At 37.5% G+C, this 27,627-nt stretch overlaps 5 protein-coding genes across 7 annotated transcripts; 4 read left to right on the top strand and 1 right to left on the bottom strand.

Annotated features, from left to right (window-relative positions):
• Positions 1-64: 64 nt before the first annotated feature.
• LOC134816358 (prolyl 4-hydroxylase subunit alpha-1-like) lies at positions 65-2,901 on the bottom strand. The gene has a single exon (XM_063825171.1). The coding sequence runs from the start codon at positions 2,893-2,895 to the stop codon at positions 1,120-1,122; it is 1,776 nt and encodes a 591-aa protein (XP_063681241.1). The 5' UTR covers positions 2,896-2,901; the 3' UTR covers positions 65-1,119.
• A 4,647-nt stretch (positions 2,902-7,548) lies between these two features.
• On the top strand, positions 7,549-9,819 carry LOC134816837 (uncharacterized). Its single transcript, XM_063825830.1, has 7 exons — positions 7,549-7,751; positions 7,872-8,037; positions 8,239-8,459; positions 8,615-8,725; positions 8,899-9,031; positions 9,202-9,307; positions 9,482-9,819. The coding sequence occupies exons 1-7, from the start codon at positions 7,642-7,644 to the stop codon at positions 9,622-9,624; spliced, it is 990 nt and encodes a 329-aa protein (XP_063681900.1). The 5' UTR covers positions 7,549-7,641; the 3' UTR covers positions 9,625-9,819.
• A 147-nt stretch (positions 9,820-9,966) lies between these two features.
• Positions 9,967-12,282, top strand: LOC134816835 (2-(3-amino-3-carboxypropyl)histidine synthase subunit 1-like). Its single transcript, XM_063825829.1, has 5 exons — positions 9,967-10,185; positions 10,365-10,636; positions 10,976-11,116; positions 11,324-11,396; positions 11,548-12,282. Exons 1-5 carry the CDS (start codon positions 9,970-9,972, stop codon positions 12,148-12,150), a joined length of 1,305 nt encoding a protein of 434 aa, XP_063681899.1. The 5' UTR covers positions 9,967-9,969; the 3' UTR covers positions 12,151-12,282.
• Positions 12,283-13,619: 1,337 nt separating this feature from the next.
• LOC134816259 (signal recognition particle subunit SRP68-like) lies at positions 13,620-21,569 on the top strand. The gene is made up of 12 exons (XM_063825018.1): positions 13,620-13,727; positions 14,105-14,209; positions 14,350-14,516; positions 14,861-15,071; positions 15,182-15,364; positions 18,702-18,799; positions 18,954-19,133; positions 20,100-20,290; positions 20,410-20,542; positions 20,841-20,972; positions 21,146-21,281; positions 21,392-21,569. The coding sequence occupies exons 1-12, from the start codon at positions 13,622-13,624 to the stop codon at positions 21,469-21,471; spliced, it is 1,722 nt and encodes a 573-aa protein (XP_063681088.1). The 5' UTR covers positions 13,620-13,621; the 3' UTR covers positions 21,472-21,569.
• Positions 21,570-21,844: 275 nt separating this feature from the next.
• On the top strand, positions 21,845-25,673 carry LOC134817023 (postacrosomal sheath WW domain-binding protein-like). 3 transcript variants are annotated; one of them, XM_063826096.1, is made up of 9 exons: positions 21,845-21,914; positions 22,242-22,422; positions 22,574-22,724; positions 22,896-23,004; positions 23,156-23,214; positions 23,257-23,393; positions 23,563-23,638; positions 24,506-24,564; positions 24,915-25,671. In XM_063826096.1, exons 1-9 carry the CDS (start codon positions 21,856-21,858, stop codon positions 24,984-24,986), a joined length of 903 nt encoding a protein of 300 aa, XP_063682166.1. In that variant the 5' UTR covers positions 21,845-21,855; the 3' UTR covers positions 24,987-25,671. The 3 variants fall into 3 exon arrangements, with proteins under 3 accessions (XP_063682166.1, XP_063682165.1, XP_063682167.1); XM_063826095.1 differs by having other exon boundaries at positions 23,156-23,393; positions 24,915-25,673; XM_063826097.1 differs by having other exon boundaries at positions 22,896-23,002; positions 23,199-23,393.
• Positions 25,674-27,627: the final 1,954 nt, after the last annotated feature.

Below are 27,627 nucleotides of genomic sequence, written 5' to 3' on the forward strand. Positions count from 1 at the left end.
TTTGTAGAAACTTGATTGCATTGAAATTTATCCTTTCCTTCTTTAATTAAACAAGATAAACAGTGAAATAAGAGATTGATAATTTATAATCTTGAAAAACTAAAAGCATCTATTTTTATCAAAAGACCAACAATATGCAGGAACGATATGAAATTAAAGGGTTAAATACTGAAAACCAACAAACTAACAAAAAAACAAGTTCATGAATTTATTGGTTAAAAGATAAGCTATACTGTCAAACCCTTCAGGATCGATTTTAATGAAAAAGAAAAATATTTATATACAGATTAATAATTATTTTCAAAATTGAAATAGCTGTTAGACAGCAAAACATTCTAAAAACCCTAAAAAGCTAATAATTCAAAAAAGATTGATAAAACAAAATTGTAATTCTAATCCCAATATTATAACATACGCTAATCAAAAGAATAATTTATAAATCTAAAACATGCACCTATCAGGCCAAGGTCCCCGGGTCAAATTTAATCATGATCATTAAGGTTAATCCATCTATACATTGTAGCTTCAAATATCGTTAGATATTGTGAAAAAATAATTAAGAAAATAATTTAATTCGATATTTAACATGCAATTGTTGTGTAACTTTATGTTTCTGGCTCCCAGTGAACCAACTTATTTATTAAATTAAAACAATCAATACAAATGGCAAAATTTGCATCTCGATACTCTTAGAACTTAGAAGTCGCTCAACCATTATCCTGTCTCACTTTATTAACAGATTTTTTATTTAGGTTAAGTGTAGTGTACCAATTACCATATCAATATCAAACACAGTGGAACATCAAATAACATTAGAAAATATCTCCATTGCATCTTTAAATAAAAATAAATAAACGGTATTTCAATCTGAAATAGAATGAAATGTGCTATTTGGGTAGCAAAGGCTGTATTTTAACAATTACGTATTGTAACAACTGAGTACAAATGATCACCAAAATAAGTGCTGCACTGCTTCAATATTTAATATTTTATTATCATAACAACATGCTTTGGCCTTTGTCTGATATTTACAATCGACCTAGTACTACAGCTTGCAACTATACATTCAAAAACTTAAACACTATTTTCTGTTTTCCGTAAGATTTCCATACAAATTAATCAAATAGTATACTTCCCGTTGTATAGCTTTGATTCTTTTTCTCGTTTGAATTGCTGTACATCACAAGGGCGAGTGAAGATCTGATCGTTATGGTGGAACCACTTGTTCATGACCCACTTCGTACCGGCTAAAACAGGACAACCAGCATGCCGGGTGATCAGGTCTGGATCACCGTTTGGTAAAATATTGTACCAAAATGCTGCTGAATTCTTTTTAGCAACTAACCTGGCACCACTGTCTGTAAATATTGTAGCACCTCCTGCATCTGGTTCACGTAAGTACACCAACATGGTGGCTATGCGATTACCTGACACAGTTGGTCTACGCTTTTGAACTTTCTGATCGTAGAGAGTATTCATATCGTAGTGTGGTTCATATTGACCCCCCATACCATAGTTATTGACCTGCTGATCTTCAGCATACTCATGACTCAGTTCAGTTGCATCTTCCATTCTGCGATTAACCCTGCGAACAATCTGTTCCTTGTCTTCAGCTAAGTTATCGTATAACCAAGCTGTCTTACTCACTCTGTACTCAGCACTTTCTAATTTTCCTGTACTCTTGTTATGGACAGTAGCTCGTCGCAGGAGGGGTTGAGCAAGGCCTATCAGGATGTCTGATTCTTCATCATTAATAATGTCATGAAATAGTAAAATACGGGGAGACGGCCATGCAACTTCAACCTTAATTGGTTTTAAATAGCTCCTAGGTGTATTCTGCTTGTAATAACATGTGAGTCTGTCTACCTGTTTCTTCATCTTTGGAGTAAGAGGTGGATTTTCTTTACACATTTTTCTATATACCTTCATCCTTCTTACTCGATTTGTGTTGAATTTGTCCTGTATGTCATTCTCAATATCCTCCCATGTCAAGACTGTCTCGTCTGCTCCAGGATATAATTTAGGAATAAATGTCACATTCACTTCCTCTTCTTTTACTTCACCAAGATTCACTAAAGGTTCAGAAATAACACTTCTCTTGCTTTTAGATTTATCTTTAACATGTCTTTCTTTCCTGATGATATTAAAGTGTTCCAAGTTTCCCAAAATGCGTTTGTTATGAGGGTAGTGAACTAAAATTTCAGCTGTTACCTCGATGGCATGCTGTATTTCTCCAGCCTTGTATAGACAATATGAGAAATAGTCTGCAATTTCAAACCATATTGTTGAAGTGGGGGGATCATATTTCTTAAGGGTTTGTATTTGGTAATATGCTTGCTGTGCCCAACCTGCACACTTAAGCCACTGTTCACTTTCATAAGCAGTTTTTACAAATAACAGAAGAGCTTGTTCGTTGAAAGGTTCTCCCCTGCCAGAACCCTCTTCAGGAACTAAAGGGTCCCCTCTAGAGAAGTGACTTGCTTTAATTTTGTAAATATCCTGAAGACGGTGTATAGCCTTTATTGCTCCATCGACATCCTCCTGCCTAGGAAAGAATTGTTTGTATGTTCTAAATGCTGAAGATAGGTCTTCGTTTCTACTCTTTGTCCAGTCTTCTAGGTTATTCCAATCTGCAACGAATCTGTGTATTACATTAAACTGATTGGTAGGATAGCTGATGTAATTGTCACCAGGATCCGTGTAGTCTTTACCATTCTCAACATACTGATTAAACCTTTCCAAAGTGTCGAGTCGTTCTCTTTCATTGTGAATGTATTCAGAGAGCAATGTCACCAAATGATCCTCTATCTTATTGATGTTTCTAAGGTCCTCATAAGAGCTAAAAACCTCACATGTTGCTTTCCAATATAGGATTGAAAGAAGAAAGAGTAGCATGCTACCTTTGTGATAATATGATTAGTCGCTTTAATGGTTTAAAATAAAAGTATGGCGTAATGAAAGCTATGGAAACAAGCATTGTCTAATTAAAAGTTAAGATGCTGAACGCGTTTGGAGTTTTAATCAATGTATTTTTGGTCAAAAAAATATATTAGAGATATATAATGAAATTGAACTTCAACGAAATGTCTTCGCTTCGAAGCTACAGCTAGATATATCTTAAATTTGGTAAAAGCGTATTAGGTAAACTGTAGACTGTGTTAAATACAATTTATTTAGCTAGTGTTGGCCAAATATAATTTTAATTTCACAACTCTTCAATTCAATTTATTATTATTAAATCTAAAATAGTTAATAATTTAATAAATATTAACAAGCCCCTTAACGTGGGCAATAACATACGCTTCAATTCAAGTAACTAATCAAAAGTCATAAAAATAGCTCAGGGGTTAGGATAATTAGCTGTGGTGATTCTGTAAAATCAACATTCTAACATCTTCCGCTATCTTGCAGCTATCATTGGAACAGGTATATTTAAAAAGCTGAAGCCTATGGGTAAAGAAAAGAGTGAGGAAATATAATGGGTAAAAGATGTTTGCAGAAGTCGCTTATGATGGGGTAAATTGAGAGATTAGATTAGATTAAGAATAATTACATTAAGAGTGAAAAATTCCCAAGGCGTCTACCTCATTCATTTATACCATATTTGGCTCTCACAGACAAACAAATTCAGACATGTAACGCAGGCAACAAACTTTCATACAGGTGATGATCATTTGCTCTAACCAAAGCCCTCTCTGCTCTCGTGCTTACAGTAGCATGGGTCCGTCATACAGCGGTAAATTACTGTGAAACATGGTTAAGTAAAAGTAAAGTAAAGTGTATGACATCACATCATCACACATGTCTACAAAATATCATCGCAAAAATATATATAAATATTTCCCCACCAACATCAATTATTTATCAAATACAATATTTTATTTAAATTTATCAAAAACATTATCCTATTTTAAAAACTGGAATAAAGATTTATAAAACGCTTCTTTGCCACATATAACCAAAAGATAATCGTTATGTTTCTCTTCATTACTGTGATACGAAAACAAGTCAGGATTCAATAAAACCTGAAAAGCAATCCACATTTAGGTTCCAAACCATGCAAAAATCGTAAAGACTTGGTACACTAAATTACAATATAAAGGGTATGCTCATTCCATAATTTAGGGCCAACTTTCTCAAAAACATTATCCTATTACTCAAGAAAACAACAATTTGGCATATTTAAACATATTGATTAAGTAATTTGCAGGAGCAGTGGACACGTGGGGGGGGGGGGGGGGGTTCAGCCACATTTGGGCTGATTTATAATTTCCGACTTATATAACTCACTGAAGATTTATTAACAATGTCATCCTTTGATTGTAAGGATCGAGTTGTAATAAATAAAACAATATGAATCTAAAGTATTTGCTTTATTTTTGGTTAGTAGTTCACAACTGGATGTAACAAGTTTATTATCGGATGTCTACTTATATTTATTATGATATTATTATTCATTGTAATGGCAATAAAATTTAAATTTTGTTTTACTTAAAAAATTTTGTTTTACTTAATTCACATTGATTGACGATGTCAATCCGTCGAGATAGTTGGCGCCTTTTTATTTTAATTCATAAAGTATAGAACTAGAAACTCTTACGGGCATTTTCTGCTCGATACGCTAGGCCAGGGACCCCAGCACCCAGATACACCTTAGTAGACGTATTTTTGACCATAGAATCGATTAAAAGTGGTTTCGAGATGATTGGACTGATTTTCCCTGATTAAAATTGCAAAAACCCGATTTTAAGGCAAAAATAGGCCAAAAAACAATGTTTCTTGATATTCGAGCAAATTAAGTTTGTTGGCATGTCAGCAAAATTTGCATGGAGAAAGCGAAAACAAAGCCGCATAAGATGGTGTAAAAACAAAACAAATCCCTTTATTTTTTACGGGTAAAGTTCCAAAAAAGTGGTAACAATTTTGACTTTTTGCGCGCATTGTTTTTTTTTGGTACTTATACTCTATATTTTGGAAATTTTTAAACATATATCTTGTAATAACAACTAATTTAAATATATCAAATATAGTTTAATTTTGACCAAAAAATTTATTTTTAATGGAAGCAAAATTTTAGGTGCGCCGCGCATATTTTCGAAAATTTACACCGTGGTATGAAAATCGAGCGCTAAAGCAAATACTGTCATATTTTCACAAAAATACCTAGGTTGTTTTTTAGTATTATTGTTGCATTTCGAAACTCCTTTTCACCCTATTTAGTCATCTTTTTGATCTGTAATTTGAATACTAACTATGTTTTCATGTATTCTCTTTGATGTGAATGGTTTAGGATTGTCTGCATTTGCATCATTCTGCAATGTTATTAATTTATTTGTTTATAAACACTGAACAGAAGCTGGAGATCTTCAAATAAAATTGTTTTAATATATAAATCGATATAGTAGAAAATCTTTCAAAGTACGAAATATCTCTTTAAAAGAGCATCCTAGGCACCTTATAGATATCAAAACGCATAAAAAAGAAAACAAAAACATCAACCATCTTCTAACTTCTTCCACTCCTCCCTATCTAAAGCTAAAAATCTAAAGTCTTCGAAATCAGTCAAATTCTTAAGTCTAATATCAAGATTTCTACTAGTCAAGTCTTTTCTAATAACATCTAATAAGTTTAAACATGGTCTACCCGTCTCCCTTCCATAAAAATATCAGAATTTATAGCAAATAACATAGAGGTGTATGCTGGTGAGTCTTCCTGTCCTCTTAAGATATGTCCTAACATTCTCCATCGAAACTTAGAGACTCTCACAGACATAACAACGAGCATAGAGTGCCTCATTAGAAATAACCCCAGTTGGCCATCTGATGTTGAGGATTCTTCGGAGGTGTTTGCGATGAGCAATATCAAGTTCATTCAACGAAGCTAGTGGTGCAGCCCAGGAGTTGCAGTTGTAGAGTAGAATAGAGACTACTTGTGCCTCGTAGATTTTGATCTTCCTTCGGACTGAAATCTTGCTCTTCATCCAAACTTTCTGAAATTTACTAAAGGCAACATTACCAAGGAATATTCGATTCTTGATATCCTTAACAGTGCACATCAACGATCCTAAAGTTTTGTTAGAGCGCCACTCTTAATCACCTCTATACACTTTTCTAACAATCACCTTGCGTTTAACAGTGGGTTTAGGATCTGCTAAATAAAAATGGACAAATTCAGTCTTGGAAGAATTGATATGAAGGTCCCACTGCTGGAATATATCTTTAGCGATAGGAAGCATTTCTTTGAGTGGAGCAAGTTCAGTGTTATTAAAGTCAATATCATCAGAGTATCCTGTTTCGAGTGGCATGAATTCTTCTGAGATAGGAGGATTAGGGATTGGATGATTCACTGGGTAAGGTGTTGATGATACTTGGGAGAGTACAGATCTGAGGTGAATAAGTGCAGCGGCTTCAACAACAGTAAATAGATTACCTGATAGTGCATCTCCTTGAAATGCTCCAGTTGTGCTTTGGAACTCAATTGATACAGTATTATTGACTTTTACTTTCAACACTGTGTTTGATAGTAGGAGCCGTACCATCCTAATTTCATCACTAGTACAGCCAGCATCTTCAAGAACATTGAGTACTGTTTCTCTGCTGATGGTGTCAAAGGCACTTGACATGTCTATACTCATTCTGTGGTAGCTCCAATGCTTTCTAAGTACCACTGAGGTTAGCATACGTTGAGACCAAATTATATCGCCACAACTTCTACCTCTCTTGTAAGCACTTTGTGTAGGACCGGTGTACTGATCTAGCTTGCCTTGGATACGTTTTAGGGTAATCATTGACAGTAATTTTCTGGAGCAGTTTGAGAGGGTGAGAGGTCTGATGTTTGCTGCTGGACCAAGTGGTTTCTTAGGCTTTTGGAGTGGAGTAATGTTGCCTTTTCCAATCGATATAATCAAAAAAATATCGATATAATCAAAAAAATATTTCAGCGTTTTTAATTTTATTGACGATGTCAACCCTTTAAGGGCGCCACTATATTAATTGACGATGTCAATTCTTTGCAGCTCGGCGAGGCCCAGTAGCGCATCTCGCCGATCTAGCGAGAAGCATAATTGAGTGCATGGCGCGGCACAGTAGCGCATCGCAGCATTTAAACCAGGTTTTGTATGTTCCTGGCAAGTCTTCAACTTCAATGTAAACAGCAAGCGGTGGGTGACTGAAATGGCAACATCAGATTTAATTCAGAGGTAGTAATCACTAACCCTGTTTTGAGTCTGCCCGCGCCCTATCCATGCAACTGAGTTCAGGCCCATTTGCAAGAGTTTTTTTCAATTTTCTACTGAAATTGAGTAATTCCTGTTCAGGTATGTCAGCTCTGCATTAGGCTTGGCTGCACAGTTAAAATTCGGAACAGTGGAGCTAACTGAACCAATAATTTTAAGAGTTGTAATTTGGGCCAGTATAGTGAGTTGTGTTTCCCCTTCAAATGTCTTAGACAACCGTTTAAATAAATGTCCAAAATTGTTCACCTTTAATGATATGAACATTGGTGGAGTGGCTTTTTAATTCAATTATTTGGAAGTTAACTTAATTTCTCAGATAGGATGAATGAAAGGTAGTGACATTCCATTCATGAACTTTGACATCGGATAGATCTGTTTGAACACTCTGGACTGTTATCACATTGGTGATGTCTTTCTTAGATGAAGAGCTTGCAAAGATAAGAAAGGAGCTTGAGGGCAGTGTTGAAGGTCTCGAAATATTGTCTACCAGCCAACATTCTGTCCAAGTTAAAATATGGTGAGGTTACTGATGTGTTTGAATGGACTTAATGATAATTATACAATAAACTATAACTGAATATTGACTCAATAGCTATAGGTTGTCTGTGGAAAGATTAAACTAATGTTTAATTAACAGGAAGACAGAGTACAAACAACTGAGACTGCTCATCATGTTCCCTGAAGAATACCCTCACACGTGTCTCATGGTGGAGGTCAAAAGCAAGTCTCTCCCAGAAAGAGTGATGAAATTGATTGAAAATATTGCTGAGAAAGAAGCCAAAAAATTAAAAGGACAATATCAGGTAAAAACGAAACAGTACGGGTTCTTAGCACAATATGCTGTTCTCATTGAAACAGAACAAATGGATTTGAATTTTATGTCTCCAAATCTTTTCTATAATAATCTACTTTTATGCTTAACATTTAGATTTTAAGAATTGAAATGTAGGATCAAGAGCTGCCCATTCATGTTTGAAAAGGTTGTACAATTATATTCATTTCAGGTGATTCAGATATGTAAAGTTGCTCGGCAGTTTTTAGATGAAAACATGTTTATTGTGTGTGCAGATGAGCTTGATGCAGTGAAGAGTAAACTTTTGGAAGAGGGTGACGAGATAAAGATAAAGCAGAAAGCTGGGTCTTTTCAACTGACTGCTCATAAAAATGGATATTATATGAATCTAAAGTTTTCTGTCACAGATGACTACCCTGAAACCAATGCCAAGTTAGTCACAAATTATAAAAATCGTCTCGGTAATAAATTGAGCTGTCGTAAACCAATAAATGAATATCTGTTAGAGACACATGTTTAAGGGTTCTTGAATCTATGTGTAAGTTTTACTGACATAGCTGTCACTAAATTAAACTAAATATTAACAGGGTGGAGTGTAAATCGACAAACTTCCCAGCTGATTTGGCAGCGATGTTTGTGAGACAAGGTGTTGAACTTTCTAGACGCTGTGTGGTTCCTCCAGCTATCGAAAAGAAAGGGTAGGTTCTTAGGTTAGTTAACTATTATTATTCATTACAAAAGAATATGCTCTGCATGTTTGATGTTTTACTGCAAGAAGCTACATCTCACTTCTTCAATGTTTTCAGAAACGTGCAATATTTATGAGTTTTATACATTTTCACTGAAAACTCAAAACATGTTTTGTTTACAGAGAGCCCCCATTTCAAGTTAAGCCATCAATTTTACCAGCCGCAGAATACTTGATCAAAGATTGTATCAAGTTCTACCCGATTGCTCAGTGTTCAATATGCGACAATCAAACGTTTCCTCTCGATCCTGAAGATGTATGTATCTGGTATTCTTCTTGAATCTCAGTTTTTGTTGTTCAGTAACCGATTATGTTTCAATAATTAGATTTGATCATGATATACACGAATGTGTACAAAATTTTGTTATGAATCGAATTCAACCTTAGACCCACAACATTTCAATAAATTTTGTCTACATCTTGCAGGTAACCCAAGATATTCGAGGACCTGTTTATGTGGAGTATGTGTACTGTTCCCATGTATTTCATCACAAGTGTTTAGATAGATATATGAAATCTCCACCTTTCAAAGGTTAGTTCATCTTTTTCCATCATACATCGTCTAAAACCGACCCAAACTTCAGTTCAATTATCATATTTCCATTTTGTAGTGCTGTCTGTTAGGGAAGAGCCTCGATAATCATAACATCACTAAATTGCCAAATTTTAAAAAATTATAACATTTTAACCACATTCCTCTGACCAGGAGGAAAGAAGTGTCCCATTTGTGGTAAACGTATCTACCACGAAAAGTGGAAGGCAACTCCGGAATTAGCTGAGCAAAGGTGGGCATACCAACAGGCAAAGAGAAGAGAGCTGGACGAGGTCACTGATTTTATGGATTTCTGAGGACAATTAACTTGAACTTTTGTGCTTCTTGGCCAAAAAAACTGTTATATCATCATGATGCCACTTTTCATAATACTGTATCATGTGACTGGGCTGCTCTTGTTTATTGTTTCCGGAGATCAGGGTTTACAACTTTACAACATGATTCTTCACTGTTTTTACTCAGTTGATTTTTGTAAGAGACTTGCTATCGAGTGTTTGAGTGTTCATTAGTTCATTACGTCATGAAAATCATCATCGTCTATGAAACCATCCAACTTTCAAATTAAATCTTCCAATTTTATCACTATTTAGTAACTTTCTCCAGTTATCTAAAAGTAATTAAAACAGACACTTATTTTAGCAATGTTAGCATCAGCCGAGGAGTCATGTCAGTCCTGTTCCTGCAACAAAGACATTAAGCAACCTGAGACTGAACGGTCTGTGGTGGTGAAGCAACCTGAGACTGAACGGTCTGTGGTGGTGAAGGTTACTGAACCCCGCAAGCGAATCCAGAGGAGGGTTGTTCAGCAGATTCCTGAGGAGCAGTTAAATGATCCTCTCATTAATGAGGCTATTAATGTAGGTATGTGTTACTTTTCATAGGAATCATCTTGTTTGCTAATGATTAGGAATTAGTAGTTAAAAGCCAGATATTATTGAAATCTGGCTTTTTACCTACCCTTTTTCAAATTGGTAACTGATTTATTTTAAGATGACAACCAATTCATAGCACTATTAACTATTACAATTCCCCCCAGAAACTGCCGCAAAACTACAACTTCGAGATCCACAAAAGTATCTGGCGTATCCGTAGTGCGGGTGCTAAATGTGTAGCACTACAGTTCCCTGAGGGACTCCTCCTATACTCGTGTGTCATAGCGGACATCATTGAAGCGTTTACAGATGCTGAGATGATTTTAATGGGAGATGTGACCTATGGGGCCTGCTGTGTGGACGATTTTACTGCTAGAAGTTTGGGTGCTGATTTCATGATTCATTACGGACACTCCTGTCTTGTTCCTATTGACAGGTGAGTTAATTTAAAGTACTTACTTAATGTTGAGAATATTTACTACAACTTCTTGTGATGTTTCAATGCAGTGTAGTCAGCTGACTCTGGGGCAGAACTTTCTAAAATGGTGGACAGTACGGCGGATCACGTACGATATAATAATCAAACTGTTCACCCTTTTAGTAAAGTTCCAACCTAGTGTCCTCTGCTGTACTGCTATCTCTAGATTACATTAATTATGGTTGAATCTGTATATTTGTTTACACGGAAGATCGTAGCACTAATTAGATTCAGATTCTAAAGAAATTCAATACATTTCCTCTAACTTAAATTCTCAATTTCCAACAATTTTCTCAGGACAAGCATTACAGTGCTTTACGTGTTTGTGGACATTCAAGTTGATCCTAAACATCTTATAGACACATTGAATCTCAACTTTGATAAGAGCAAAAAGATGGCAGTTGTCGGCACTATACAGTTTCTTAATACTTTACACAGGTACAGAGTTACCCTTATTGTGATTTATGTAGCCGATTTGTTAACTTAATATTTAATTTAATATATAGCCACAGTCCACAAGTTAGGAAAGTATTACAGCCTGTTCTTAAAAGTAGGAATTAGTTTTCTAGCATTTCTAACTGCTTCATTTTCATCCTTATACTACTTTGATTAATAAGTTCCCGAAACGTAAACTTAATATTACAGTATTGTGGAAGTTTTAAAGACTGAAGGATGGAACCTGGTGATACCGCAATCTAAACCCCTTTCTCCCGGGGAAGTAAGTCATTCTATGATTCCCCGTCAATTCTTATCACATGTTTTGTTTATTACCAGGACGAAAATATTTTCCTCAACCTGACTTTTGTACATGGAGCGATTTTGATTTTTTAATCTGCGATTTCTGAACTAGCAACTCTTAAAAACGTCAGGTTTTAGGCTGCACATCGCCTCCGCTGGATTCCTCACTAACATCCCTGCTGTACCTGGGAGACGGTAGATTCCACCTGGAGTCCATTATGATATCCAACCCTGAGCTCCCAGCCTACAGATACGATCCTTACAGCAAGTTGCTAACTCAGGAGTACTATGATCATGTCAAGATGAAGAGAATACGGTTTGAGGAGATAGAAAAAGCGAAGAAGGCAGAAAAATGGGGGCTTATCTTGGGGACGTTGGGTCGCCAGGGGAACCCAGCTATCTTATCAAACATCCAAAAGCAGATCTCTTCCGCGGGTAAAAGTTTTGTAGTGTTGTTAATGTCAGAGATATTCCCGGAGAGACTGGGTCTTATGGCTGAGGTGGGAGCGTGGGTCCAGGTGGCCTGTCCTAGGTTGTCTATTGACTGGGGCTACGCTTTCCCTGTTCCTCTTTTATCTCCGTATGAAGCTTCTGTCGCGCTCAACAATGTTAAGTGGCAGGAGAATTATCCTATGGACTTTTATAGTAATGATTCGTTAGGGCCATGGACAAATAATCATCCTGATAATAAAGTTAAAATTGTGAGAAAGAAAACTTCTGCAAAGCCCAAATGATTAATTTATCAATTCAGTTATTTTAGATAGTATTTTTTAATTCGAGCCCCATTTACAAATCTTTTAAAAATATCTATTCCTTTAGATGTGTTGAATCGTTTTTTGATTTATTAAATCGATTTTTCCATCAAAGCATAATTTCTCAATACAATCATCATCTCAACATTTTTTAGGACATACCAAATTACTATCATGATTTTATTGATCATGGCATCAGGAAACATTATTATTGTCTCGTTCAAATTGATAACTTATCTTCTGCACACGAACCATTGCGATCACCATGAAAAATGTTTAGCGCAGAATTTTAATAACTTATTAAGGGGGGGGGGGGGGGGGACAATGGATATTTTTTTGTGAAACTTGATTTCGAGATAGTAGTTGACCAACAAACTAGGACCAGTGACCGAACTTTTGAGGGGGTCCCGGACCCCAACCGCCAAACGGTGCCCGCGGGGCAGCCACGCCCATATTTGGTCCAAATTAGGCCCAATTTAGCCAAATACCCTCAACATGCCCAAAACCCAAATTTTAGGTGCTCTACTTGTAGCTAGTGGTCTCCTGAACTCGTATATGAAATTTCATCAAGATTGGACAAAAAATGACTGAGTTATGGGCCAAACCCATATGCCCATATTTGGGCATACCCACCAAATTTGGTAAATTTCGTCCCATAAATTGAGCAAATATCAATATTTTTGAATGAAACTTACTTTATAAGAAAGGTAAGCCCAAACTACATATTCTCTGTAAGTCATAGCTTTATATCTGTTTAAATGTGGATACTAAGGCGAAAAGACCACAAAAAATGAACTAAATTGCCTGTATCTTGGTTCGCGATATTCGCGGAATTGATCGCATTAAAATTGTAACAACTCAATCAGTTTTCAATATTTTTCCATGAAATTTTCGGAATCGACTCGAAGTCGCATTTCCACCTTATTTTGAGAACGAATTTTTGATTTAGGCCTCAAAAAATATTTGGCGGCCAAATTCTGAATTTTTCCGGGAGAATTTTGTAGTTTAGGCTTACCTTTCTTATAAAGTAAGTTTCAATCAAAAATATTGATATTTGCCCAATTTATGGGACGAAATCTACCAAATTTGGTGCGTATGCCCAAATATGGGCATATGGTTTTTGGCCCATAACTCAGTCATTTTTTGTCCAATCTTGATGAAATTTCATATACGAGTTCAGGAGACCACTAGCTACAAGTAGAGCACCTAAAATCTGGGTTTTGGGCATGCTCAGGGTATTTGGCTAAATTGGGCCTAATTTGAACCAAATATGGGCGTGGCTGCCCCGCGGGCACAGTTTGGCGGTTGGGGTCCGGGACCCCCTCAAAAGTTCGGTCACTGGTCCTAGTTTGTTGGTCAACTGCTATCTCGAAATCAAGTTTCACAAAAAAATATCCATTGTCCCCCCCCCCCCCCCCCCCCTTAAGCATACTAATTTGTATACGTTTGTAGGATGGTAGCAGAAAATGATAATTTATCAGATGTTAAGATAGAAGATATACAACTAGAGGATGCTGCTGACAAATCTGAGGAACTTGTCTGTCCCTTCGCTCTCAGTCGTATGTAAACTTCACATTAAATAATATTCCACCTTCATCTCCTTCACTTACATCAATTAAGAGCCAGTTTTCAATAATTTTACGCTTTTTCGTTAGCTTTTGTTTTAACTGTTAAACATGCTCTGACATGGTTAAACCCCCCCCCCCCCCCCCCTTAACCACCTTTCTTGTGTTGTTAGTTAATCACATGAGCGGGATAATGGATATATGAATACCTCATTTCAGTTCATTTCAGTTCATTCCGGTTCATGTCACTGTTTGTTGATCTCTGGTTTGGTCATTTAAAGGTCTACTTATTAATTAATTTGGTTATTTAACGATATACTTATTAATTAATTTGGTTATTTGAATATATACTTATTAATTAATTTTGACAGTGCTGAAGGAAATAAAAGAATATCAGAATCTACACGGTCTGAAACACGATGATTACCAAAGATATAGACAGTACTGCAGCCGCAGACTTCATCGTCTTTACAAAGGTACCTCATTTAACTTAATTTTTGTTAATTTTCGCAAAAGTTAATTTTTACACTCATTTTAAATGTCGACGCTTAAAATCAATTTAAATCAGATAAACCTCTCCACCCAAATACATGTTTAACGATAACTTCATTTGCAGGACTGAAATTTCTGCACGGCGGTAAGAAGTTCACTAACAAGAAGATAACGCCTGATCTATTTGTAAAGGATATCAGGTACATGCAGATCATACTCCTGCAGGCCGAGAGAGCATGGGCTTACGCTATGGATCTCAAACAGTTCGCTAACACTGAGTCTAGGAAACAGGTGCGGAACAATTATACTTTTTAATTAGTCACCAAATTAGAACTTACAAAATTAGATAGAAAATTAGTTACAAAATTAGTTACAAAATTAGTTACAAAATTAGTTACAAAATTAGATAGAAAATTAGATAGAAAATTAGTTACAAAATTAGTTACAAAATTAGTTACAAAATTAGTTACAAAATAAGTTACAAAATTAGTTACAAAATTAGTTACAAAATCAGTTACAAAATTAGTTACAAAGTTAGTTACAAAATTAGTTGCTTTCTGAACAGTTTTGTTGTTTGTCACTAAACACGGTTTATCTTCGATAACAATCTGAATATTTACAAAATTCTGATTCAGGTTCACCTGATAGCTAAACTGAAGAAAGCAGTGTTCTACGCAGCAGAGTTGGCATCTAACTGCGTCTCTCTAAAATGTGATACAACTACACAGCTAGAAGCTAAAGCTTATCACCACTACATGACAGGGGTTCTGCTGTTCGAACAGGGAAACTGGCAGAAATCTGTCGTCTCTCTTTCAGCCGCCCAGAAGATTTACAATAAACTCGCCGGTAAGCGTCACTTGTTTAGACATTCCAAATATTTCGGACTGCCATTCATCGATATACATAAAATGTACCTCCAAAATGTATCTTCATATCATTACTTCCAACAATTTCAGATGCGGTAGAGGACAGCGAGCTGTACCGTGAGAAACACGACGAGATGACCCCTAAAGTGCAGTACTGTCTGTACAATATACAGAGTATGGGTGGGGAGAATGTACAGGGAGAGGACGGAGAGGGATTGTTTCAAGAGCTGGATAGTATCATCGCTAACAAGGCCACTAAATCTGCTGCCGCTGGTATGTTCTGTAGAGACACGTGATGCCCATATAAGGTAGGGTTGTTTCAGGAGCTGGATAGTATCATCGCTAACAAGGCAACTAAATCTGCTGCCGCTGGTATGTTCTGTAGAGACACGTGATGCCCATATAAGGTAGGGTTGTTTCAGGAGCTGGATAGTATCATCGCTAACAAGGCAACTAAATCTGCTGCCGCTGGTATGTTCTGTAGAGACACGTGATGCCCATATAAGGTAGGGTTGTTCCAGGAGCTGGATAGTATCATCGCTAACAAGGCCACTAAATCTGCTGCCGCTGGTATGTTCTGTAGAGACACGTGATGCCCATATAAGGTAGGGTTGTTTCAGGAGCTGGATAGTATCATCGCTAACAAGGCAACTAAATCTGCTGCCGCTGGTATGTTCTGTAGAGACACGTGATGGCTGATGCCCATATAAGGTAGGGTTGTTTCAGGAGCTGGATAGTATCATCGCTAACAAGGCCACTAAATCTGCTGCCGCTGGTATGTTCTGTAGAGACACGTGATGCCCATATAAGGTAGGGTTGTTTCAGGAGCTGGATAGTATCATCGCTAACAAGGCAACTAAATCTGCTGCCGCTGGTATGTGCTGTAGAGACACGTGGTGCCCATATAAGGTAGGGTTGTTTCAGGAGCTGGATAGTATCATCGCTAACAAGTAGCCCGGTTCATAAAACAAAAATATTATCCAATAATTACGGCGATAGGCTTATCTGTTGTTCCTTAGGCCAAATAACTACCAAAAAAATTTTGAAGCTTCAACTCCAACCGGAAACACCCCCACATGCCACGCCCATTTTTTTCATCAATTTTTAACAGGTAAAAATCTTCATATCATCAATTTAGGCATGAAGGAGTGCTTTTAGTGCTCCAACAGTTTGGGGTCTAATAGTAATGGTAGAAAAAGGTTAACTTTAGTCAAAGTCTCAAGTCTCCACGGCGCTTGGTTTAGGCGCACCGGATCTCGCGTCTCGCGCCTCCGCCGCGAGATTTGTTGCGCCAAAACTAAAGGTCGTAGAGACATGAGACTTCGACTAAAGTTAACCTTTTTCTACCATTACTATTTGAGTATCACAGTTTCAGAGCTCTAAACACATTCCTTCATCCTTAAAACAACAATCATATGGATTTTGCCTGTAAAAGTGGAACTGATCCTTTAAAATCGTTAAAAGAAGTCAGCAGGTTATAATCTAGGTACCTTGGCTTTCGGATGCCTTCGCAAGCAAGCTGTCTAATCTTCGTTGCCAGAGGAATATTTTCGTCAAACTAGGATTTAAATGAGGTTCTTATTTCTTCATAACTCGTCACTGATAGGATCAGCATCGATGAGGTCCAATAATTCCTTCATAGCTCGTCACTGACAGGGTAACCGATCACTTTTAATAAGGTCTGATGATTTCTTCGAGACTAACGACTAACGAGGATACGTCAAGACAAAGTATATATTTGGTTTGCTAATAGATTAAATACGACAGTTTATGTTTAAGAATAAAATAAAATCAATATCAAACAACATTTACACATAAAATCTAATAAAGCTTCCTAAGATCGTCCTTGGTCTCCAGTCCAAATCTCTTCCTGTGAGACTCCACCGCTTGGACCAGCTCCTGAAAGGACTCCTCGTCTCTCGTCATGTGTGAGTTGAGTCTTGTTGCTAAGGCTAGTGCCCGTTCTGATGAGTCATTCAGAGGAGTTAGTTTCTGAAGTAAACTACGTGATTTGCTGTAAGAAGGGGTAGATATCCAATCCTCAGCATCCAAGAATGTGTGTGGAACTTCAAGTAGGCTGAAGATCAAGGTTGAACGAGGACCGACGAAATCAATCAGGGAAGATTCCTTAGCGAGGGCTGGAAGAGTCAATTTTCTGATTTCAGGGAGGACTGATGGAAGTTGACCAATCTTCTTTGCGATCAGGTTCCTCGTCTCCAAAGGTAAGGATTCGTCAAACACAGCCAGAGGGACGAGATCTTCAGTTAGGTACCAAGTATGCCTGTTGATAACACTAGCTGTGGAACAGGATACCTTCTTGTTCACCTTCGAGAACTTCTGGATTCTCCTGTGCAGCTTGAGGTCGTTGGAAGCAGCAGAGAAGAGTGATCCAGAGGTGAACCATGCTTCCAGGTAAACGAAGACGGCAAACAGCGCCATTTGTTGGATCTTCTTCTTCGTCCTCCAGTGAAGTCCAAGCTGATGGCGTAGAAGTGACATCTTCAGGATGTCCAGGTTGAGAGAGGATGGTCTATATCGTCTATGCTAACACTGATCCTAACTTGAAGGGAATCCCACTAATGAAATATCCAGCAGATAATTATTAAATATATCTTAACAGGTAAAATCTATAAAATTGTTGATTAAAGCATGAAGGAATGTGTTTGAGACATTGTTGATGTGCTTTCCTAATAGTAATGGTAGAAAAAGGTTAACTTTAGTCGAAGTCTCATGTCTCTACGACCTTTAGTTTTGGCGCAACAAATCTCGCGGCGGAGGCGCGAGACGCGAGATCCGGTGCGCCTAAACCAAGCGCCGTGGAGACTTGAGACTTTGACTAAAGTTAACCTTTTTCTACCATTACTATTAGACCCCAAACTGTTGGAGCACTAAAAGCACTCCTTCATGCCTAAATTGATGATATGAAGATTTTTACCTGTTAAAAATTGATGAAAAAAATGGGCGTGGCATGTGGGGGTGTTTCCGGTTGGAGTTGAAGCTTCAAAATTTTTTTGGTAGTTATTTGGCCTAAGGAACAACAGATAAGCCTATCGCCGTAATTATTGGATAATATTTTTGTTTTATGAACCGGGCTACTAACAAGGCCACTAAATCTGCTGCCGCTGGTATGTTCTGTAGAGACACGTGATGCCCATATAAGGTAGGGTTGTTTCAGGAGCTGGATAGTATCATCGCTAACAAGGCCACTAAATCTGCTGCCGCTGGTATGTTCTGTAGAGACACGTGATGCCCATATAAGGTAGGGTCGTGACACATGATGCCCATATAAGGTAGGATTGTCTCAGGAGCTGGATAGTATCATCGCTAACAAGGCCACTAAATCTGCTGCCGCTGGTATGTTCTGTAGAGACACCTGGTATTTTAATGTCGTGTGATTTGTTGTTAATACTGAGTGAGTTTAGTATGAACAGCTCTATTGAAGTTTTAGGTAGTTCAGTTGAACTCTTGATAGTCCAGCAACTGTTTTATTTAGATTCTTGTAGATAGACAATTATATATATAATATATTATTGTTGCCTTCTTTCTATATGGGTGAAACTTTTGATTGGAATAAATCAAGCCTCTTTTATATCAATACTCTCATTTTCAGTTCGTGAAATCAAATGGGAAGGTAAAGGTTTCACCATATCTAACGATGATATCAAGATACAACTGGTGCAAATGGAAGATAATATCCAACTTGCAAAGGTCATTTTCTAGTTCATTACGTCTCAATCTAAGTTTCAGTTTTTCTTGTTTCTAAAAATGATCGCAGTTTAAATTCAATATTGCGTTTTCCGAACTCTACTTATACAAACCCGATACTATCGTAATACGATGTGTAACAAACTCTGCTTTTCAGGAATGTAGCGACCATGATAAGCGACTGGAACTGTACGAGGAGATATTATCAGCCTGCCGAGAAATCTCCCAACAGATTAAGAAGGGTGACAAGACAGAGAGTTTGGAATTAATGACGGATTATTTCACCTACATTCGCATTAAAAACACTGTAGATCGGTTCCTGGCTATGGCTCAACAGGTTCACTATAAATATACATATTCTACTTTAGTATGGTGTACTAGATAATTGAAAAATATAATAAAATAGCAGCATTATTTTATTTCATAGTTTATAATATGTACTGGAGATTGATTGAATAATATCTTAATATCCGGCTGTTGTTGGATGAACCACTAAACTAGCCACCCTGCCAGGTATCAGACAGACTAGCAGTAGTTGTGGAGACTAGAGCTGGCTCTAAAATAGCCAGACCTGTCTCCACAACAGTGCCACTAAACTAGCCACCCTACAGGTAGCAGACAGACTAGCAGGAGTTGTGGAGACTAGAGCTGGCTCTAAAATAGCCAGACCTGTCTCCACAACAGTGCCACTAAACTAGCCACCCTACAGGTAGCAGACAGACTAGCAGGAGTTGTGGAGACTAGAGCTGGCTCTAAAATAACCAGACCTGTCTCCACAACAGTGCCACTAAACTAGCCACCCTACAGTTAGCAGACAGACTATAACTAGCAGGAGTTGTGGAGACTAGAGCTGGCTCTAAAATAGCCAGACCTGTCTCCACAACAGTGCCACTAAACTAGCCACCCTACAGGTAGCAGACAGACTAGCAGGAGTTGTGGAGACTAGAGCTGGCTCTAAAATAGCCAGACCTGTCTCCACAACAGTGCCACTAAACTAGCCACCCTACAGGTAGCAGACAGACTAGCAGGAGTTGTGGAGACTAGAGCTGGCTCTAAAATAGCCAGACCTGTCTCCACAACAGTGCCACTAAACTAGCCACCCTACAGGTAGCAGACAGACTAGCAGGAGTTGTGGAGACTAGAGCTGGCTCTAAAATAGCCAGACCTGTCTCCACAACAGTGCCACTAAACTAGCCACCCTACAGGTATCAGACAGACTAGCAGGAGTTGTGGAGACTAGAGCTGGCTCTAAAATAGCCAGACCTGTCTCCACAACAGTGCCACTAAACTAGCCACCCTACAGGTAGCAGACAGACTAGCAGGAGTTGTGGAGACTAGAGCTGGCTCTAAAATAGCCAGACCTGAGGACCTGGTGCGGCTATACGATATTATCTTGCAGAACTATGCGGATATGAGGGATGTTACTTCTCTCGATAAAGATGGAGATACCTATCAGATGATTGATGTTAATACTATGTATTACAGGACTAAACGGTTAGCTCTATGTGTATTTACTACATTAATGAAGACTATTTGGAAACAAATTAAATTGATTATAATAAATATCGCTATTTTAATTTAACCTGATCTTTTTAATTTAATTCTAAATTCAGGTGTTTCTATATAGCAGAGTGTCACTTAGGTCAAAGTAACTGGTTGAATGCTATTGTACTGTACGATAAGTGCAGTGAACATATTGAGCAGACAATTCAGGCAGCTAACGCTCTTCAATCTAGTAAAAATCAGGTTTATTCTAATATTCTCTCAACTATCCAATAAAAATCAGGTTTATTCTAATATTCTCTCAACTATCCAATACAAATCAGGTTTATTCTAATATTCTCTCAACTATCCAATAAAAATTGTGTTTTTTTATCCGTCATTTTTTAGAGTCATCTCAGAAAGTGGCATGTTAACATTGTATCTGTAAAATGTAAAGATAACATTCACATTATATTGATATGAATACCCATAATTAACATTTTTTTATAACTGATCAGTTGTTTAGACCCGAGATATTTAACTAAATCTAATAATTGTTCAGTCTATGATAGAAGATTTGCAAGTGTTAAGTAAACAGATATACAGCCAGAGATGTTCAGCACATGCCTCCGCTTTCTTACAAACCCAACTTGTAGAAGAGGAAATGAAAGAGATTTCATCTGATAAAAACAAGGTAATGTTTCTAGACGTTGTTCCTGCCATCAAGAGCAAGAAAGTAGCATTGATTGCATCGTAATAATTTAAATCTATCGATCATTTCAAATAATTGACTTTTTTACCTGCTTCTTTGCGGCCTGGCGAGATTGTAGCTTAATGTTGACATTCTCTAACAATACTCATCTACAGATGCTGGCCGACAGTTTGGAAGAATTTAAAATATTAAAGAACGAGAGCGATTTACCTACGATAGCCACGCTACCTCCAGATTTCCAGCCTATACCTTGCAAACCCACTTTCTTTGATATCTCGCTCAATCATATAGGTAACCAGTGTTTTGTTTTGAGTTTGTTATTCATATTGTGATTTGTGAGTCAAAATATCAGTAGTTATTTTAAACTCCATTTTATGACTTTTCATCATCCCACATTTCAGAATTCCCGGATCTCGAAGAGAGGGTCGAAAAGGAATCTTCGGGTATCTTAGGATTCACCAAATGGATCTGGGGGAAATAGAGGATTGGAAATATATTTGGGACACTTAATTCGTTTTATCTTGAGCTATAATATTGTATATGATTAAATGGTTGACCAATTTTACTAATCTTGACAGGCGATCTGTTTTATTATCAAAGTTCATGATCTCATTTTCGGGCGGTACTACAGTCAGCCCGTCTATCCTGTAAGGCGCTGAGACGATGGTGTATTGAAAATCTTTATCCTCATTTCAGTCGATTTCGCAAATCGTGCGCGCCGCACGCTTGGCTGATATTGTTCATCCTTATCATGCTTATGAAATACGACGTCTCATATTCTCTAATAATATCCTGATTAACGAACTTGATTTAAATAATGTGTCTGTGTAATAGACTAAACATTATTTCCCTCTAGCACCAGTAGATGTCAGTTAACACTGCATCTAATGGACCCGGAAGACTTCTACTCATGCCTGGCGAAAGGTAGGTTTCATTTCTAACATGGGATGTAACTGTTTCGCTGTCACCAAATTGTAGCCAACATTGAGTAATGTTAAATTTGTTCCACTGTTGGCTACAGGTCGGTAACAGGCAAACTTACGTCAGAGCGACCCATGGCGTGAGCACTAAAGTCTAAATGCACCATCCTGCCAAAGTCCACATAATTGACATAATTTATAGTTGGTTCAATTTGTTACATGTTGTGATCGTTGCGTTAACTCTACAAGCTCACAAGAGGGGAACTCAAGTAAAGCAATGCTACACCGCACTTTAACAATTTCCTTTTAACTAACTAAACTGAATTTGCAGGGTTGTGAGTCGGACCAAGTCTGTAGAATTTCATCTGGATGGCAACAACCTCCCTCCCAAGCTAGTTAAGAGTGCTGCTGGGGAGATCTACCTAACCAACCGACGGGTTATATTCCTTTCTAAGGATTCCAAAAACTTGCACTCTTTTTCCGCTGACTTTGGGTCCATTTCCAATGTAGAGGTAATAATCTGAAGAGTTTTCCGCATCGTTCTTTATTTATTTTGTAAAGCATGTGACTGATGTGACCAGCCACAGAAAAACAAGACGATTGACTGTATGATCTGATCTTTGATTCGCTTGCTCGATGCTCTTAAAACTGCCAACTTTTAAGCTGGAACAACCTCTGTTCGGAGCGAACAACGTAAAAAGTATCGTGCGAGCCGAACCAGGCGGAGGCTGGGATGGTACCGCAAAACTTAAGTTAATTTTCAGTTCTGGTGGCGCTATACAGTTTGGGAAACATCTTCGTCACATGCAACAAGGTGGGTTAGCGGCGCCATTTTGGACCATTTAACCGTGGTTTTGTTTGACGGAGATATTCTACTTTTAAATGAAGTCCTAGGTCTCAGGTCCCAACTAAAAAAGTAAACTTCGTTTATTTTCGATCCACTCAGATCAGATTATTTACAATATCCCTCACGTCATTATATCAGGCGGAGCAGCTCCCACAGAACTACCACCAACATACGATTCATTTGACTACAACCCTTACGGTGCTCCTCCGGCTCCCTACAACGAAAATGGAAACGCACCTCCATACGGGTTAGTTTGTTAATTAACTATCTTACACTTATTTCTGATCTGTTTATTATTGTGCTTTGAAACCCCCAAGATTAACATTTTTGTGCAAAATCTGAGACTCAGATTTACAAGAGTGGACGTCTTGTTAAAGTAAAGTTTAACTTCTTCTCAGGTACGCTCCACAACCTGGACCAGGATACGCTCAACCTGGACCAGGGTACGCTCCACAACCTGGACCAGGATACGCTCAACCTGGACCAGGGTACGCTCAACCTGGACCAGGGTACGCTCCACAACCTGGACCAGGATACGCTGTCCCTCCAGGAGCATATCCTCCCCCTCCCCCTCCTCCCGGATACGACAGTTCCGCTCCTCCCCCATCCAATTACACCGCCCCTCCCAGCTACATGGTCAGTTGTTTGCTAATTTTAACCTCGAAACATCTCAGCCATTATATTATGTACTACCACCTCGACCTTCGTGCATTGAAATATAATTTAATCTCAGCCTATTAAATATAAGCAAGTATTCCCATCTTTGTTTAAAGTTTGTATTTATTATCATTTACTCTTGTGTCAGTATGATGCGGGACCCTCAACTGCTGCTCCGCCGTATAACCCAACTTACGGAGCACCCGGACCATCATATAACGCAGGTACAAATACCTCTATTTAATTAGTACTCATATAATTTACTAAAACTATACTCAATGATTTTATACTGAAGCTGATTTGATTGAAATTTATGACTGATTATAAAAAGTATGTAAAATTGGGGGGGGGGGGGGGGGGGGGGGGGGGGGGGGGGGCAACCATATTAAAGTATATTAAAGTATATCCCCGGGTCAAAATCGGAAAAAATCCTACATTTTAATATACTTTAATATACCTACAATTAGAAGATTTATATTCTTCGTTAAGATTTACATGATGAACTATATTTTTCACTTAGATTCGCAAGATAAGCCTGTTCTAGGACTAGTACATGAATTTCCATCCGGATTGGTCAAAAATTGGCTGAGCTAAGAGCTTAAAAAAATATGCCCATATTTGGGCATATGCTTTTGCCCAAATTCGCTTTTACCCAAATTCGATAAAATTTCAATATTTTTAATGAGACTAACTCTATGAGAAAGATATAACTCAGTGTTTGTTGAATATAGTAGATACTACGTAAAAAGACCTCCATGAACAAATTGGGAAATTGCACATAATATCTCGGTTCGGAATACTAGCCAAAATGACTTCATTAAAATTGAAATAACTCCCTCAGTTTTCAATATTTTTTCAAGAACTTTTTGGAATCGATTAAGAATTGCATATCAAGCTTATTTTGGGCAACAATTTTTGATGTAGGCTCCAAGGAGATAGGGATATATTAAAGTATATTGTAGGTATATTAAAGTATATTAAAGTATATCCCCGGGTCAAAATCGGGAAAAATCCTACATTTTAATATACTTTAATATGGTTGGCCCCCCCCCCCCCCCCCCCCCCAAATTCCTAAGCAGTATGATTTTCAGCCGCTGGACAGGCTATGTATGCTGACAACTCGAATACAGTCTACGTGAACAATCCTAATGTTAGTAACTTATTAATTAAATAACTTATTAACTCATTAATGAACTCATTAACTTATCAAATAATCAACTTATCAAATAGTTGACTTATTAATTAGTTAACTTATTAAATCATTAAATAATCAACTGACTAAATCATTAACTTATTAACTTATTAACTTATTAACTTATTAACTTATTAACTTATTAACTTATTAACTTATTAACTTATTAACTTATTAACTTATGAATTTATTAACTTATTAATAATTAATTAACATCGTTCAGCGTAGCATTCCAATCTATAATATTTCTCTTTACTTCTTTACTTTGAGCAGTAGACACAATCCTAACTCTGATAACATGGTTTCAGTCTCAGCCGAGCAGTAGCAGTAGTCAAGCCTCAGCTCCTCCGGGACCCTCCGAAGACAAGAAGACTAGATAGACACGTGACAGGCTAGTCACGTGACAAGATAGACACGTTACAAACTAGTCACGTGACCTTCGGGTCATCTTCCACCGCATCGTATGTCATTGTTTGTGATCACCAGAGACTTGATTAATGATTTTGAGACTTAAAATTGATTGATAGAAATTTATACGTAAGTTTTTTTCCATTTTACGGATGTATTGAGAGTAGAGCTGATCAATTCGTATATTTATTTGTGTAATATTTCCTGATTTTGTTGAATTCTTTCGGGATTGTGAAACGAAAAATCGTAAAAATTTCATGGGCAAATATACTACTAATTAAGGTTTTGAAATTCAGAAGTTTTGAATTATCGATTTATTTTTGAAAGGGAAGATTTACCTTTACTTGTTGTGAAGCTAATAATCTGAAATTCTTTGGTATCTTTTCCATGATTCTGTGCTCAGTGCTGTGATTCATCCGAAGATGAATTTTTTGAATGACCGAAAAAGGAGAAGCTCAGGAGTTATTACTTATTACAATAAAAATTATATCTTTACAGAGCTAAATTATGATTGTTAAACGGTTTTCAGCAAAGTTTTGATAGTTGATATTATATCGTTGAAAATTTCTCAAAAAAAATGGATTGTTTGAATCAATTGTTCTACATCTGTAAAATTTGTTGAATGAAATTACTTGTCCATGAACTTGGACCACCTTCATATTACCGTGTATCTTTTAACATTTACACTCACATAATATTAATACGTAGTCACTGCATGGGGGGAGGGAGGGGTGTCTAAATGATTAGTATAATTTTAACACAATAGTTGTAAAACTTATTAAGGAGGGGGTTAAGAATTTAGCGTTTATTTTGATATCCATTCAAAATTATGTTCGGTCAAATTACGTCCGATAAGTTTTGTACTTGTAGTAGGTCAATATAATTATAATCTACCCAGACGCCACGCGCGTGCGTGGCGTCTGGACTCGATCGTGCGGAACTGGGCGGTTTTAAAACAAATGCATACACTATATCTCGTTGTCATACGTTGTATTACTCAGTCTAGTTTAATTTTGTAGGTTTACAACCTACCAGGATGCGCGCCGAGTTGGACTCGTCGACGGTCCTAATATATGGAACAGATATTTTACGAGTATCACCCGTTAAGTTTAATTATTTATATCAGGACCACATTTAATAAATTCTACGGTCAAAAATACGGAGTAGTATTTGGGGTTACTGCATACTGGGCGGCGCTCAGCCTGTCATTCCGCCGAATCTTTATTCATCATTATTATGTTTATGGAAATAATAGCCTGGGGTCCCCAGGTAATATCTGGGGTCCCTAGCGTATCGACTTCGAGTAGGCATTCTACCAAATGGCAATATAACATGCGTGACGATATACATTGTATGTTGTATGTCGAGATACAGTGTGCAAATCGAAACTTTTAATTTTGGCTTGCTAATAAATGTTGCAATAAACGCGATGTCACCAGTTCGCTATATAGTGTTACTGTTACGAGTTACTTAGTTAGTGATACTCGTAACGAGTCCAACTAGCTCGGCGCGCCTCTTGATCATTGGTAACTTATAAACCTACAACAAGTTACTCGTATTTTTTATCAAGACACTTATTTTACTTCGGAGTATTCCAACAGCCACATTGTTACACGTACAAGTGCAACCAGCCAATTATACAGGAAGCCGAAGGATTTGTTTTTAGCCAGTGACGGTTAAGGTAGTGTGTACCATACAGTCTTCGCCCGAGACTTTGCTGCAATGTGCAGCTCCTCATTTAACCCTCACACCTGATTTCTCGAGTAATATTCGGCTGAGTAGACCGGGGGGCTGCATAGACCACTCAGGATCCTTAGCTGAACGTCAACGACGCTCACCCCACGACCAGGCAGAGTGCAGACTGGCAGACAGTGGGATTTGAACCCGCAACCTCGCGATTGCAAAGCTGGCGTTCTAACCAACTGCGCTACCTAGCCGTAGCGTACTATCCAGTTCCTCATAATCTTGTCATTAAATAAAAACGCCTGGTTGATTTGAAGTGGCTTCTTTAAGCGGGACAAAAATTTAAATTTTATTCCATCAATAACTCAATTTCGTCATAATCAATATTACAATCAAAACATCCCACGAAATGCTTGCTTATGCTGAAAATGATATAATCTCAAAGTAAAACCGTTACCATTACCAACATTGGCTGGTGTCAGTTAATAGTAATTAGTAATACTTAATAATAATAGTAATACGTGTCGGCAACAGTAAAGTCAAAGAATCGTCCACGTATTAAACAATTAAAGCCGAATATTAGCTATTTTAAATTTTACCAAAACCCATAATCATGGGTAGAGTGGACCGCTGCCAGTGTCTCTCTTTCCCAAACAAAAGGAAATGATATTAATTTGATTGACCGTTCTCAAATGCAAAATGATACCGAGAATGAAATCGGTCGCTCGCTTTTCCCATTCATTCACGGCTTACAATCAATCACATGCTGTAAAAATTCCTTTGGGTTGCGTTCGGGTCGATATACCTAGTATTTCGGGATAAGGGTGGTACTGGTAGTTACTAGTTAGTATTCATTCACGGCTTACAATCAATCACATGCTGTACAAATTCCTTTGGGTTGCGTTCGGGTCGATATACCTAGTATTTCGG

This window comes from Bolinopsis microptera, chromosome 6 (assembly GCF_026151205.1).
Source record: "Bolinopsis microptera isolate Bmic1 chromosome 6, MBARI_Bmic_1.0, whole genome shotgun sequence".
Taxonomy (NCBI): domain Eukaryota; kingdom Metazoa; phylum Ctenophora; class Tentaculata; order Lobata; family Bolinopsidae; genus Bolinopsis; species Bolinopsis microptera.

Excerpts from the sequence above, each read along its gene's own strand:
- LOC134817023 (XM_063826095.1), top strand. The coding sequence starts at position 21,856 with ATGTCAGTTAACACTGCATCTAATGGACCCGGAAGACTTCTACTCATG. Across the intron at positions 22,423-22,573 it reads GGTCCATTTCCAATGTAGAG|CTGGAACAACCTCTGTTCGG; the intron begins GTAATAATCTGA and ends CCAACTTTTAAG. Across the intron at positions 24,565-24,914 it reads TCTACGTGAACAATCCTAAT|TCTCAGCCGAGCAGTAGCAG; the intron begins GTTAGTAACTTA and ends ACATGGTTTCAG.
- LOC134816358 (XM_063825171.1), bottom strand. The coding sequence starts at position 2,895 with ATGCTACTCTTTCTTCTTTCAATCCTATATTGGAAAGCAACATGTGAG.
- LOC134816837 (XM_063825830.1), top strand. The coding sequence starts at position 7,642 with ATGTCTTTCTTAGATGAAGAGCTTGCAAAGATAAGAAAGGAGCTTGAG. Across the intron at positions 8,460-8,614 it reads TACCCTGAAACCAATGCCAA|GGTGGAGTGTAAATCGACAA; the intron begins GTTAGTCACAAA and ends AAATATTAACAG. Across the intron at positions 9,308-9,481 it reads GAAATCTCCACCTTTCAAAG|GAGGAAAGAAGTGTCCCATT; the intron begins GTTAGTTCATCT and ends TCCTCTGACCAG.
- LOC134816835 (XM_063825829.1), top strand. The coding sequence starts at position 9,970 with ATGTTAGCATCAGCCGAGGAGTCATGTCAGTCCTGTTCCTGCAACAAA. Across the intron at positions 11,117-11,323 it reads TTTCTTAATACTTTACACAG|TATTGTGGAAGTTTTAAAGA; the intron begins GTACAGAGTTAC and ends TTAATATTACAG. Across the intron at positions 11,397-11,547 it reads AACCCCTTTCTCCCGGGGAA|GTTTTAGGCTGCACATCGCC; the intron begins GTAAGTCATTCT and ends TAAAAACGTCAG.
- LOC134816259 (XM_063825018.1), top strand. The coding sequence starts at position 13,622 with ATGGTAGCAGAAAATGATAATTTATCAGATGTTAAGATAGAAGATATA. Across the intron at positions 14,517-14,860 it reads ACACTGAGTCTAGGAAACAG|GTTCACCTGATAGCTAAACT; the intron begins GTGCGGAACAAT and ends ATTCTGATTCAG. Across the intron at positions 20,973-21,145 it reads TTTCATCTGATAAAAACAAG|ATGCTGGCCGACAGTTTGGA; the intron begins GTAATGTTTCTA and ends ACTCATCTACAG.